Source organism: Chiloscyllium plagiosum, unplaced genomic scaffold (genome assembly GCF_037043375.1).
Source record: "Chiloscyllium plagiosum isolate Xiang-an unplaced genomic scaffold, Cpla_swu_hap1 HiC_scaffold_10, whole genome shotgun sequence".
Classification (NCBI taxonomy): Eukaryota; Metazoa; Chordata; class Chondrichthyes; order Orectolobiformes; family Hemiscylliidae; genus Chiloscyllium; species Chiloscyllium plagiosum.
In genome coordinates, this window is record NW_028270148.1 from 8,764,896 (window position 1) to 8,780,277 (window position 15,382).

A 15,382-nucleotide genomic window follows, 5' to 3' on the forward strand; every position below is an offset into this window, starting at 1 on the left:
CTGAATTAGAGACAATTCCCCAACATTACTGGCAATGCTACTGGTAGGGGTGCATGATGGTTGTGGAATTGGTGGTGGTAAAGGCAAGTAACAATCAGGTACTACAACAAAGCAAAGCCTAGTGGAAAATTTATTCCTAGGTCCACTCGTACAGTTTGTCATGTTGGCCATGAAAGGAATAGCAGAGACTGGAAACTAATTGGGAAATACGGGATGACAACACTCATACAAAATTTCAAGTGGGGTGAGGGGTTAAGAAAACTAATTTCCCTAAGGATGGGGAAGATGTTGTAAAATACTCAGATAGTTGATTTTGAAGTTAGTTGGTAGTTTCGAATTTAGCTGGCTTGATACCAGGTGGTACAGGTTTTCATGTTACAATACTGCAGTGGTTTTTCATAGCAGCTTCAGGAAAGAAGATTGTATTCCCTAAGGCAGCAAATAGGAAGTGGTTTTCAAGAGGGAATAATCAGGCTTGAACTCTAATTGTAATAGTTCTGATGGGCTGAAAGATCTTTTCCTTTTCTTGAGTTTTCTCTCTGTATTTATAGCCTTGGTAGAAGCTTGGTTCAAGTCTAATGGTTGGCCTGGTAAGAGATACAAGGAGTAAGAGAAAAGCAGTGCAAATTTAAAAATATTATACATTAATTGTCTTAATAGAAGTGAAGAGCTCAGTTAGTTGTGTGCAGTGATTCTGAAGTGGAGAAATACATTTATTTATCTTATGATGTAGGAGGAGAACAGAATATTGCCATATTCTTATGGGTCATCATTGGCATTATCAGTAACTCGCTAAGCTTCCTTTGACAGCAGTTTCTAAGCCACAAACTCTAAACCCAGGTTTAAAGTGTTAGCCCACAAGGGCAGACTGAATAAACTTGGCTTGTATTCCCTTAACTTTCATTGATTAAAGGGTGATCTACCCCTGATAACTCAAGATCCCAGCTCCTTGGGGCAGAAAGGTTTATGGAAGATTTAGCAGAGGCGTTCAGATTTAGAAATGTTGAGTTAGGAGAAATGGTTTCCACTTGAAGGAGGGTTGCAAGCAGAATTCACAGATTATTATCAAAAACAATAGAGAGAGGAGGAGGAGGATTTGTTTTTTTACATAGAGAGTTGTTATGATCTGGAATGCACTGCCTGACTCAGAAACTAGTGTGCTTCCAATTGAGTCATAGTCGGCATCGTTTCACTGTAACAAGTGACTATTACTGCTTCCTTCAAATAACACAGTCACTTTTTGGCAACATAGTTCTGACACTGGCTGAAGATAAGGGAAGCAAGATTACATGTGGTCCCTCAGATATATTGACCCCACGAATGGTCGCCTCTCTCCACTATGGCAGGGCAGTCCTAGCTTTGCAATCCAGTGGAAGCTGGAGAGAAACACTGATCAAAAATAAGATAACCGCAAGATTTAAATCTTTACGCAAACTGGGCAAACAAATTTGTTATCTTTGTGCGTTTGCCACTTTTCCATTGGGTATATAAATCTTCTGAAGTTAAAACAATAAATATCTTTTGGCCTTGTCAGAATGGTATGTAGTTTGCAGTTACTGTGTGCTCTCATGGCCAGGATTTGTCAGTTGAAAGCATGCAGCTTAAGTGGAACCCAGTGAGCTTTGCAGCAGAGCTCATCAAAACTCTGGAAAGTGCTTTCGGGAGTCTTAATGAGATCAGCAGACAGAATATTTCACCGTAAATACTCAAGTTCTGTGAAAGTGCCGACTAATCTTCCTCGTAGATGGAACCGCTCAAACGCACTTCTTATAGCTGGGTCAGAACACAAAATGTAAAGCAGTGGATTAACGCACCTCTGAGGATTCGCCTATCGGCTGGGGCCCTGTCTTGATTTTGGATTGTGTCGTGTCTGATGTTTTGTCTCCTCTGCATCAGTCTTTGTTTATTGCACCGCTCCAAACTCATTTTCTTCCCATCCACTAATTACCATTCCCATCTCTCTACTGGATAGATGTGCAACTAACGATTTCCACTCTGAGTCTTATCAAAGATGAACAAAGACCTTGAAGATGCTTTATTGAGTTTTGCGGACACTTTTCTCCGATATAAACACTAAGGTCAATGCAATAAATTTCCATGACTCTAAGTTGAGTAATTACAGTTATATCACCTCCAAATCTCCAAATTTCCAAGGAATAAAAGCCAATTTTGGCTTCAATAATATGTCAATACAGTCCTGGTACCAGTCCAGTCAATTTCCTTTGTACCCACTCCAAAGCTTCAACACCCTTCCAAAAGCATGGTGCCCAGAGTTGGACATAATGCTCCAATTGAGACTTAATCATTGTTTCATTAAATGTTTTCTGCAACAATAGTCTATGCAAGCAGAATTTATTTGGTGAAGTGTTTTTGAATTTTTGTCTTCAACAGTCTATTCGGTTTAAACGCAAGTAAAATATAGCTGTAGCTTCTAGCTTGATAACTAAGACAAAACAGGTTTATATCAGTCTTAAAATAAAAGAGGAAAGATACTTATATGACAAAGGACTTTTTTTGTCAAATAATTCAAAATTGGCATCAAAGTCCATTCACAGAAAAAGTCGCAGAGTTTTAGTTAAAAAAAAATGCCTCTCACATTTACTTTTGAAATTGTCTTCCTTTTATTAACTCAGGCTTAGGATGTATATTGACAAAAATGGGTTTTAAATTTAAGATGGATTATGCATTATAAAAAGAAGCAAGGCACCAACGTCAACCAGATTTAAAGGCACCTTAGTAATATTTCATAGTTGAGGTTACACAGTGAGACTAAAGATGTGCAGGTTAGGTGGATTGGCCATGGAACGTGTGGGGCTTGGGGGCTTATGAGGATGGCATGAAGGGCTGGTTTTGGTTGACAGTCTATTTAGAAAGGTTAGGGCAGGTGTGATGGGCCAAATGGCCTTTTTCTGCTCTGTTGGGATTCTCTGATTCTTGTCAGGGATTTGCAGTTAGCCTATGGTACTGTGGGACATCAATCAGGCACTCAATGCTTAAATGTATATTGGTTGCCATCTGGATGTTATATTAAATTGGCTTCTGCATCTGGAATCCACTAAAACATCTGCACAGATACTTCATATATATTCACAGTTTGGCACTTGCAAGCTGTAAAGATACACATGAGGTGTGGAGAGATGAATGCATTTGAACTGCTGAGTTGAGTCCGGGAGAATTGCGGAATGTGTCACAGAAAATTAGCAGAAATAAGATTATATTGCTTTGGTTGAACCTGGGGACCATTTCTAGGTGATATAAGATCACAACAGGGAGCAGACACTGAAAGGACTGCATTGGACTGTATCAAGACATCCAGCTGAATATATCTGTGGAAGGAGCTACATGTTTTATTACTCAGGACAGGCATCTTTCCTACATAGTGCTTTCATGCTTTTCTTGTTCTGGTGTTGAATGCACAGGGATTGATTGAGTTGCAGATAATTTTGAGGGAAAAATGGATATGTCTTTGAAACAAAGGAATGTAACAAGGCCATGGGGAGAGAATGTGGCTCTGAGATTGGCTTTGGATTAATAAAGTGAAGAAGTACTCAGATTGGCCTTCTTGGATACTGTAATATTTGATGGTTCAATGGGTCATTTCCCATTGCCATCCATTGGCAGTTCTGCATGAAGAAAGTTCTTTGACCATCTTGACTAAGCAGGGACGCTGGTACAGCAATAAAACCACTGTGTTAGTAATTCAAAGGACCAGGCCATTACTGTGGGAGTCAATGATTCAAAATCTATCACGGCAGCAGTTGGAAATGAAATTCAGTTCATCAAAGTGTGAACTTGAAAGCAAGCCTCAGTAATAGTGAGTTTAACATTGATTCTTGTAAAAACCTATCTGGATTTATGAATGTCCCTCAAGGAAGGAAAACAACCATTTTTGCACAGCCTGGCTCTCATATGGAGCCCGGGACCCACAGCAATGTGGTTGACCCTTAACCAAGCAAGACATTCAGTTCAAGGGCGACAAATGTTGTCCTTTGTTGTGTGTACTGTGGAAGAAAAAGCAATATTTCGTAGTGCACAGCCTGGAAGGTGGTCTGGACTGGAAATATAACCTTAGTGGTTATTGTTACACTCAGCTGAGCCAGATGACATGCACATGCACACAATCAGAGCACATTGGTATCTACACATGGAGCAGCTAGATCTTGACTTTTAGTCTAATTATAATAATGGGCAAAGGAAATCTTCAGCTTGGTTTACAATTTTCCATAGAACATACAACATAGAACATTACAGCGCAGTACAGGCCCTTCGGCCCTCGATGTTGCGCTGCCCTGTCATACTAATCTGAAGCCCATCCCACCTACACTATTCCATCTACGTCCATATGCCTGTCCAACGATGACTTAAATGCACTTAAACTTGGTGAATCTACTACCGTTGCAGGCAAAGCATTCCATACCCTTACTACTCTCTGAGTAAAGAAACTATCTCTGACATCTGTCTTATACCTATCTCCCCTCACTTTAAAGTTGTGTCCCCTCGTGTTTGCCGTCCCTATACTTGGAAAAAGGTTCTCCTGTCCACCCTATCTAACCCTCTGATTATCTTGTATGTCTCTATTAAGTCACCTCTCAACCTTCTTCTCTCTAACCAGAACAGCCTCAAGGCCCTCAGCCTTTCCTCGTAAGACATTCCTTCCATACCAGGCAACATCCTATAAATCTCCTCTGCACCCTTTCCAAAGCTTCCACATCCTTCTTATAATGCGGCGACCAGAACTGTACACAATACTCCAAGTGTGGCCGTACCAGAGCTTTGTACAGCTGCAGCATAACCTCCTGGTTCCGGAACTCAATCCCTCTATTAATAAAGGCCAAAACACTGTATGCCTTCTTAACAACCCTGTCAATCTGGTTGCAACTTTCAGGGGTCTGTGTACATGGACACCGAGATCTCTCTGCTCATCTGCACTCCCAAGGATCTTACCATTAGCCCAATACTTTGCATTCCGATTTCTCTGTCCAAAGTGTATCACCTCACACTTGTCCACGTTAAACTCCATTTGCCACCTCTCAACCCAGCTCTGCATCCTATCTATGTCTCTCTGCAACCTACTACATCCTTTGTCACTATCCACAACTCCACCGACCTTAGTGTCGTCCGCAAATTTTCTAACCCATCCTTCTAAGCCCTCATCCAGGTCATTTATAAAAATGATGAACAGCAGTGGACCCAACACCGACACTTAAGGTACGCTGCTAGTAACTGGACACCAAGATGAACATGTTCCATCAACTACAACCCTCTGTTTTCTTTCAGCAAGCCAATTACTGATCCAAACTGCTATGTCTCCCACAATCCCATTCCTCCGCATTTTGTATAATAGCCTACTGTGGGGAACCTTATCGAACGCCTTGCTGAAATCCATATACACCACATCAACCGGTTTACTCTCATCTACCTGTTTGGTCACTTTGTCAAAAAGCTCAATAAGATTCGTTAGGCACAACCTACCCTTCACAAAACCGTGCTGACTGTCCCTGATCAGATTATTCTTTTCTAGATGGTTATAAGTCCTATCTCTTATAACCTTTTCCAACACTTTACCAACAACTGAAGTGAGATTCACTGGTCTGTAATTACCAGGGTTGTCTCTACTACCCTTTTTGAACAAGGGAACCACATTTGCTATCCTCCAGTCCTCAGGCACTATTCCTTGTAGACAATGATGATTTGAAGATCAATGTCAAAGGCTCGGCAATCTCTTCCCTTGCTCCCCAGAGGATCCTAGGATAGATCCCATCCTGCCCAGGGGACTTGTCTATTTTCACACTCTGCAGTATTTCTAATACCTCTTCCTTGTGAACCTCAGTCTCTTCTAGTCTAGATGCAAGTCCCTCTGTATCTTCCTCACCATTTTCATTTTCTATAGTGAACACTGTCGAAAAATATTTATTTAGTGCTTCCCTTATCTCCTCTGACTCCACACACAACTTCCCACTAGTATCCTTGATTGGCCCTAATTTAACTCTCGTCATTCTTTTATTCCTGACATACCTATGGAAAGCCTTGGGGTTAACCTTGATCCTATCCGCCAGCAACTTCTCATGTCTCCTCCTGGCTCTTCTGAGCTCTCTTTTTGGGTCTTTCCTGACTTCCTTGTAACCCTCAAGCGCCCTAACTGAGTTTTCACATTTTGTCCTAGCATAAGCCTTCTTCTTCTTCTTGACCAGGGATTCCACTCTCTTAGTAAACCACGGCTCACGCGTTCTATATCTTCCTCCTTGCCTGACAGGTACATACTTATCTAGGGCACACAAGAGCTTTTCCTTGAATAAGCTCCACATTTTTAATGTGCTCATCCCCTGCAGTTTCCTTCCCCATAGCTAATGCTTAGTAAAATGAGGATGATAACGCAACATTTTTTTCACAAAACTGCGCAAAGTCCAAAGTTGCACCTAGCAAGAACTTATCTTATGGTGAACAGGTTTTAGAAGCAGCAGGGTGAATGATTTAGTGGGATTGAAGGATAATTACAAATGGATGGGCGAAATTGGAAGGCAGTTGGCCCCTAAGCTGTTCCGAATGTTGAAATCACATGGCCAAGCAAGGCAGTCAGTCACGAATGAGTAATATGGCATTTAAAATGGCAACGGCATGTTTTACTGCAGCTTGGCGTTAGTAGGGAGAAGGACTGCAGAAACTCTCCTCAGAGATTAAACAGGCTGGGTAGAATCCACGCTAAAACGACTGTATATGGAAGCAGTAGACTATTGGACCACAAAGCCCTTTTTCGTTCCATATTTCTCTTTGCTGTTTTACGCACACAGATGCAGTCATGATCCAACTCCTACCTTCAGGGAGAAAATGCTTTACATCTCACGCAATTAAAAAAACACATAAGTCCTCCGAGTCCAAGCAATCACATTGTCAAAATAGAACTAAATGAGCTGAGGTACTTTGCATGAGCAAGATCATTTTAACTTTGTCCTTTCAGGCAATGAGTATATTCTAAATCATAATAACTTGTGAAGTATAATGCTGTGTCCACTCGTTATTTACCCTCCAGCAAGGAGAAGTGGTTTCTCTGTCCACATCAAATCAAATCCTCACATTGTCCTGAACACTTTGATGATTTTGAAAATTGTTGAGTACAGTGTATATAATATATCTTTATCTGCATTCTTGGGATGTGGACATTTCAGGAAATGTCTGTATTTATTGGTCACTGACAATTGGCCTTGCCAAGGTGGTGGTTGAATGCCTTCTTGGACAACTGCAGCCCATCGGGAATGATGGTCTAATGGTATTATCACTGAACTGTTAATCCAGAGCTCCAGATAATGTTCTGGGGACCCAGATTGGAATCCAGCCACGGCAGATGCTGTAATTTGAATTCTATAAAAGTAAAGCCAAATGAAATCATTATGACCATGAAACAGTGCTGAATGTCAAGAAAACCCATCTATTTCACCAATGTCCTTTAGAAAAAGAGATCTGCCATCCTTGCCTGGTCTGCCCTACATGTGACTTCAGGCCCACAGCAATGTGGTTGAGTCAATGCAATTAATGTTTGCTTATGCAGTGATGCCCACATCCTGATATTGCTCCCACAACAATGTTACATAGGAGTGTTCCAGGGATTTTGACCCAGGGAACTGAACAATCTCACAAACGTGGCTGAAGGAGACATGTTTGGCACACTAGCCTTCATTGCTCAGTCCTTGGTGTATAAGAGTTGGGAAGTCATATTGAGGTTGTACAGGACATTGGTGAGGCCTCTTCTGGAATACAGAGTCCAGTTCTGGTTGCCCAGTCATAGGAAGGAGATTATTAATCTGGAGAGGGTTCAGAAGAGATTTACCAGGATGTTGCCAGGTGTGGAAGGTTTGAGTTGTAAAGAAAGTCTGGAAAGACTTATAAAGAGAGGCTGGGGGTTTTCTTTTCACTGGAGCCTGGAGGTTGAGAGGCAACCTGAGAGAAATTTATTAAGTAATGAGAGGTATAGACAAGGCTAATTGTCATTGTCTTTTCCCTCGGATGGGAGATTTCAAGACCAGAGGGCACATTTTTAAGGTGAGAGGAGAGAGATTTGAAAAAGACTTGAGAGGCAAGTTTTTTTGCAGAGGGTGGTTCACGTGTGGATGAACATCCTGAGGAAGTGGTGGATGCAAGTTCGGTCACAACATTTAAAAGACATTTGGATAAGTATGTGAACAAGAAAGATTTGGAGCAGGCAGGTGGGACTAGTTTGGTTTGGGATTCTGTTCAGCATAAACAGGTTAGACCGTAGGGTCTGTTTCCATGTTGTATGACTCTCTGACTCTATGATAAATATTGTTTCTGGACAAGTGGATTAGTTTATTATCATAAGGCCAAAGGTCAACGTGTCAGATCTGATTGCTGGTCTTCTGTTGTTGCTTCACTGGCGTGTTGCTCAGAATAAACAAAGGGAAGGGAATTGGAAAATCTGACAGTTCAAAAATACAGTCCAGAAAGTCAGGAGGTATGAACAATTCAGATGCAGAAGAGAAGGAGTTTGGAGAGTTGAATGGGTATGAAAATGAATTCAAGACTCCTGCTTCATTCATAGGAAGTGGGTATTGTTGGTATTAGTTGCCCATTACTAACCATCCTTGAGAAGGTGATGTGCGCACATATTGAACCACTCAAGTCCATATGGTTTAGGGTATACCCACAATATTATTAGGGAGGAAGTCCCAGGATTTTGATTCAGTGATGCAGGAACTGCAATATGATTTTAATTCAAGATAGTAATTGGCTTGGAGGGAATCTTCTTAGTGATGTTTTTATGAGTCAATTGTTCTTATTTTTCTATAAAACCATAAGAAATAGGAACAGGAGTAAGTTGATTGGCTCCTTGAGCCTGCTCCAGCCTTCAATAGGATTAGGCTGATCCAACATTCCTGATGTCCACTTTCCTGCCCTTGCCCCATAAGCCTTAATTTCCTGACAGATCAGAATCTACCTTTCTCAGGCTTAAATATCCACAAGGACTCTGCCCCTGCAACCCTGTTGTGTCAAGGACTCTCAACCCTCTGAGACAAGAAATTCCTCCTCAACTCAGTCTTAGATTGGTGTCCTTTTATCTCAGACTAAGCCATCTGGCCCTAGACCTAGACTTTCCCATGAGGGGAAACCTTCTCTCAGCCTTTACCCTGCCAAGCCTCTTAAGAAGACTCAATGTTTCAATGAGAATTGGTAGATCGACGTTTCAGGCATAAGTCCTTCATCAGGAATGAGGCTGGGAGCCTTGGGGTGGAGAGATAAATGGGTGGGGGTGGTACTGGTGGAAGGTAGCTGAGAGTGCAATAGGTGGATGAGGTCGGGGTAAAGGTAATAGGTGAGAGAGGAGGGTGGAGCGGATAGGTGGGAAGGAAGATGGACCCAGTGGGACAGGTCATGATGGTGATGCTGAGCTGGAACGTTGGAACTGGGAAAAGGTGGGGGGACGGGAAATGAGGAAACTGGTGAAATCCACATTGATGCCGTGGGGTTGGAGGGTCCCGAGGCAGAAGATGAGGTGTTCTTCCTCCAGGTGCAAGTGGTGAGGGAGTGGCAATCGAGGAGGTCCAGACCTGCATGTCCTCGGCGGAGTGGGAGATGGAGTTAAAGTGTTCAGCCACGGGGTGGTGGGTTGGTTGGTGTGGGTGTCCCAGAGATGTTCTTTGAAGCACTCCGTGAGAAGGCATCCAGTCTCCCCAATGTAGAGGAGACCGCATTGGGAGCAACAGATACAATAAATGACGTGTGGAAGTGCAAGTGAAACATTGATGGATGTGGAAGGCTCCTTTGGGGCCTTGGATGGAGGTGAGGGATGCGGTGGCGGGGGAAGGAATTGCAAAACTTGTGCCCACCTATCCACTCCAACTTCCACTCCGACCTATCACCTTTACCCCCACCTCCATCCACCTCTTGGGACAATGATGACTTTACTTTATTTATGTGACTAGTCGAGTTGAGCTTCTGGTTAATGTGGCTGATCCAGTTAAATTCTGGTCAAGCATTTAGATTGGTGAGATAGTGGGGATTTGGGAATACTCACACCTGTTCAGGTGTTAAAGTGAAGACGGATAATGGAAGCATCAAGGTGACGAGATGCAGTAAGCCTGGTTTCCAAGGAGTGACACCTTCAGTCAGCTGGTTACAGACAATCATTAATGAAATGATGCTGGTGATAGAGAGCTCAATTTGAGCAGCGTGTCATATGGAAAGCAAAATCAGATAGCCATAAAACAAATGGGAAGAAAATACAAGTGCTTACAAATCATGTGTATTTGAATTAATCTGATAAAGTATTAATCAGTGAAAGCATTGATAAAGCTGGATTATGAAACGTAATGACTCAAGTGAAAAAAGATGATAGAACCGATTCTGACCTTGCACTGATCTGGTTGTTTATTAGTACGTGGCTCAGCTCGTAACCTTGTGACTGAAAACGTTACACCAACCACAATCGACGTTTCGTGGACTTCAGCTCCAGGCAACGTGTACAACTATCGTGTCACCTGGAAATCTCTCTTTGATGATGATAGTGGAGAAAAGTGGGTCCCTGGATACAGCACCACAACAACACTGGAGAATCTACGGCCAGAGACCAAGTACCAGATCAGGATTTATGCTTCATACGGCAGTGGGGAAGGAGATCCGCTTGAAGGAACAGAAACCACTGATGGTACAGTAAATCATGCCAGTATGACAAGCCTTACCTTTTATACTGTAATAATCATGTTTTGAATGGCTCTCGTGCAGACCTGTCACCATATTTTTAAATAAAGCAAAGAGCTGCAGATGCTGGAGATCTGAAACAGAATCAGAAACTGTTGGAGAAACTCAACAGGTCTGACAGCATCTGTGGGAAGAGTGAGAGACAGAGTTCATATTTTGAGTCCAGTGACTCTTCTTAAGAACATATTCTTAAAGTTAGGATGCCTTATCCTATTGTCCAATAAACCTCTCACTATGAGAATATAATGTGTGAAATAATCCCTTTCTCTTTTTAACTCATCCATTTCCTCTCTTCTACTGAAAAGTTGACTTGTGTCCTGTTTGATGGACACTACCTTTCCTCCAATAACTTGCATCTGTGGCAACCTTCAGGCCCTAGTCTGGTGGCTTTGCAGACACAGGTGATACCATAGCCAGGTCTGGTATTGCTTATACATGTCATAATGCATGTATATAGTGCTGCTTACAAGGGGATTTCTGAATAGCAATCTAGGGTGGCACAGTGGCTCAGTGGTTAGCATTGCTACCTCACAATGCCAGGGATACAGGTTTGATTCCAACCTCAGGCAACTGTCTGTGTGCAGTTTGCACATTCCCTCTGTGTTTGTGTGGCCTTCCTCTGGGTGCTCCGGTTTCCTCCCATTGTCCAAAGTTGTGCGGGTTAGGATGGATTGGCCTCGCTGAATTCCCCATTAGTGTCCAGGGATGTGCAGGCTAGGTGGGTCATCCATGGGAATTGCAGGGCTACAGAGATTGGGTGATATGCTCTTCAGAGGATTGGTGTCGACTTGATGGGCTGAATGGCCTGTTTCCACACTGTAGGGATTCTATGATGGCTGTCCAACATTGGTAGACCTGTCCTTTTGCCAGGTCTTCCAGAGCTGATTTGAGTCTCATTTGGTTAAGATCAACCAATTTAGCACTGACTGATGATCAACTTTAGAACATCCCTGATGTGTCCACTTTCTTGATGATTAATACTTAACTGTATCAACTTACTCAGCAGATAAGAGCAATCCATTTACCTTAAATAGATTCTTAATTTGTGCGGTTGTATAAAACCTGCGATAGCAAGTTGGCTGTCTGCTTTACATCTCTGCTCTGATGTCAGCAGAGACTCAGTGTGCTCTGTCAAGCACAGTGTAAAAAGCTTCTGCAGCATTGTGTTGGGAAAGAGCAGTGGAAATACCCCAGTACCCTAGTCAATCTTTATCCCTTACCTAATAAATTGCAAGTAGATGACCTGGTTGTGATTGTCTGTGGGAGCTTACTATTTGTAGTTTGTTTGCCTCTTTTCTCTAAATTCCCTGCATTTCCAGTATCGGTGAGATTTATAGAGTCTTACAGCACAGAAACAGATGCTTCGGAACAACTCGTCCATGCCAACCAGTTTTCCTAAACTGAACTAGTATCATTTGCCTGCATTTTGCCCCTCTAAACCTTTCCTAACCATGTACCTATTCAGATGCCTTTTAAATATGGTAATTGTACTCACCTCTAGCATCTCCTCGGCAGCTCGTTCCACACATACATCTCTGTGTGAAGAAGGTGTCCCTCGGGTCCCTTTTTAATCTTTCTTCTCTCATCTTAAATCTATTTCCCGGTGTAGGGGAGTCCAAAACTAGAGGGCAAAGACCTTAGCTTTTTACCTTATCCATCCCCCTTATGATTTTGTCAGCCTCGATAAGATCACACCTCAGCGTCCTACACTCCATGGAAAAAAGTGCCGGTCTATCCTTATATCTCAAACCCTCCAGTCTTGGTAACATCCTGGTAAATCTTCTTTGCAAACTTTTCAGTTTAATAACATACTTTCTATAGCAGGGCTATCAAAATTGTATGCCGTACTGCAAAAGTGGCCTTACCTGTCTCTTGTACAGCCCCATGATGTCTTAACTCTTGTATCAATGCTCTGACAAATAACTTACCAGGAAGTTGTCTGGGCTGGATAGTTTGAGTTATGAAGAGAGATTTAACAGGCTGTAATTGTTTCTCTTGGCACAGAGCAGAATAAGAGGGGACATGATTGAATTGTTTAAAATTATGAGGGGCATAGATTGGGTAGATATTTCCCCTTGATAGAGGGATAAATAACCAGGGGGTACAGGTTTAAGGAAGGGGCAGAAGATTTAGTGGAGGTGTGAGGGAAAGTGCTTGAACCCAGAGGATGGTAGGAATCTGAAACTCACTGCCTGTAAGGGTGTAGAGGTAGAAACCCTTGTTACATTTAAGAAGTATTTAGATGTGTACTTGTGATGCCAAGCCATACAAAGTTATGGGTCATGTGCTGGGAAAGGAGATTAGAATGGTTAGGTTGGTGCAGATTTGATGGATGAAAGGACCTTTTTCTGTACTGCAGACCTCTATGGCTCCATTCCTACACTTCAAAAGTTAACCAAACTGACTTGTCAAAAAAAAAATCAACTCCAACATCTTTCTCTTCTACTGTTGAACAGCTACACCAGAGGCTAAGATGTTGACCATATCAGACGAAACGGTCAACAGTTTCCGTGTGAGGTGGCTACCAGCTCCAGGCAATGTCCTGAACTACAGACTCTCGTACCGACCAGCCACAGGAGGAAGGGCCATTGGAACCAAGATTCCTTCTCACGTGACCACCACTGTCCTAAGGCGACTCAGTCCTCAAACAACGTACAATATCTCTGTGATTCCAATGTACAGAAAAGCAGAAGGGAAATTAAGATCAGGACAAGGAACCACAGGTGAGATGGTTGTATCTGAACCACCTAAACTGAGATATAAAAGCTTTCTGAATTGATATTCCCAACCAGCAAGTCTTATTTTTAAGATTTCTGCCAGTTATACGTCTTAAGATAAAGTCATCATAATCCATAAGAATTAGGAACAGGAGTAGGCCATTCAGCCCGTCAGGTCTGCTGCACCAGTAATTTAGATCATGGCTGATCTGACATTCCTCACACCCACTTTCCTGCCCTTTTACCATAACTCTTGGTGTGTCGGCTGATCAAAAATCTATCTGTTTCAGCCTTAAGTATGCACAAGGACTCTGCCCCCCTCTATAGCTCTCTGTGGGAAGAAGTTTCAAAGACTCACAACCCTCTGAGAGAAGTAATTAACCTTTATATCAGTATGAAATTGGTGCCACTTTATCCCAGAGGACAGCTTTCACATTCGAGAGAGACAATTGATGGTGAGTTGAACCGGAGGGTCACCACACCTCAAATAAAGGCAGGATTTGGGAAGGTGGGCCTTTCGTTGTAACCTCAGCTTGTTTGGCATCCAACCCATACTGTTCGCACAAATCTGCTTCACAAAGCAGCATTGAGGCAACTGAGTGATGGTACGATTAAAGACTTGTGTTCTCATGTCAGTCCAAGCACTTTTGAACACACAACCCGGCTGACATTACCATGAGGGACATGCTATTCGAGGAGACATTAAACTGTAGCTCAATCTGCCCTCTCAGTTTGATGTAGAAGATCCCATGGCACTATTCCAAAGAATGTCCTGGCCGATATCCTGGACAATATTTATCTGTTCGTCAATGTTACAGAAATGCAGATTGCCAGAGTGCTGTTTGTGAGATCTTGCTGTGCACTTGTTAATTGCTCCCCTTTTCTTTTCCATGACAATAGGCAATGACTGCTTCAATTAAACGTCATCATCCGACGTCGCCAATAGCAGTTTCTGTGTTGAAGTGCAGTGAGAACAAATCACTGTCCTCAATTCTCCTGGCCATCTGTAAGGCCCTTAACTACTTGACTTCAGACCTGTCAACATTGCTTGGCCTGTCCTAATGTTTGATTCTTTGTCTCTCCCGGGAGATTCTCTAGGCTGCCAGATGGGTGGGGAGTGCTGGTGTTGTGTTGACAAGACATTAAAACTATACGGGTCACGCTGGGAGTTGTGTTGTTCTGTTCCTGCCTGCATTTTAATATGCTGATATTTAGTAAATTGCTTTAATGTGTTGCATTCAGTACTGTTTGTGATGACATCCTGTCATTAACACTGGATCGTTTCCCACTCTTCAACAGCCTCTCCATACAAACCTCCACAAAACTTACAAACTTCCGAACCTGCCCGGACGAGCTTCAGAGTAACCTGGGACCCCTCCCCGGGGGAAGTCACAGGATATAAGGTCATCTACCATCCCAGGGGAAGAGAAGAACAACAGGGAGAAATGGTACTGGGGCCATATGATACAACCGTGGTACTGGAAGAGTTGAGGTAAATACAATGTTGTTTATAAAGAGATAATCCTTGAGAACTGAGGGGAGGAGGAATTTCTCCAGCGAGAGGGTGGTGAATGTCATAGAATCCATGCAGTTCACATAGAGGTCATTTGGCCCATCCAGTCCACACTGATCATCTGAAGAGCACCCCACCTGTAGCCACCCTATCCCTGTATTTCCCATGACTAAGCCACCTATCCTGGACACTATGAGCAATTTAGCATGGCCAATTCATCGAACCTGCATTTCCTTGGACTACTGGAGGAAATCGGAGCACCAGGAGAAAGCCCACACAGTCACCCAAGGATGGGATTGAACCTGGGTCCCTGGTTGCAGTGCTAACCACTGACCCACCACGTCACCCTGTGGAATGTGTTGCCACAGAAGACTGTGGAGGTCAAGTCATTGAGTGTGTTTAAGCTAGATGAATTCTTGATTAGTAAAGGGATCAAAAACTAAGT

At 42.8% G+C, this 15,382-nt stretch overlaps 1 protein-coding gene across 1 annotated transcript in view; it reads left to right on the forward strand.

Moving 5' to 3' along the window:
* Window positions 1-15,382, forward strand: part of LOC122552587 (collagen alpha-1(XII) chain-like) — a 275,375-nt gene that overhangs the window by 61,149 nt on the left and 198,844 nt on the right. The window contains exons 13-15 of the mRNA XM_087991107.1: window positions 10,385-10,654; window positions 13,164-13,430; window positions 14,724-14,916. Coding sequence (XP_087847233.1) covers window positions 10,385-10,654; window positions 13,164-13,430; window positions 14,724-14,916 — 730 coding nt within the window. The remainder of the gene's footprint in view (window positions 1-10,384; window positions 10,655-13,163; window positions 13,431-14,723; window positions 14,917-15,382) is intronic.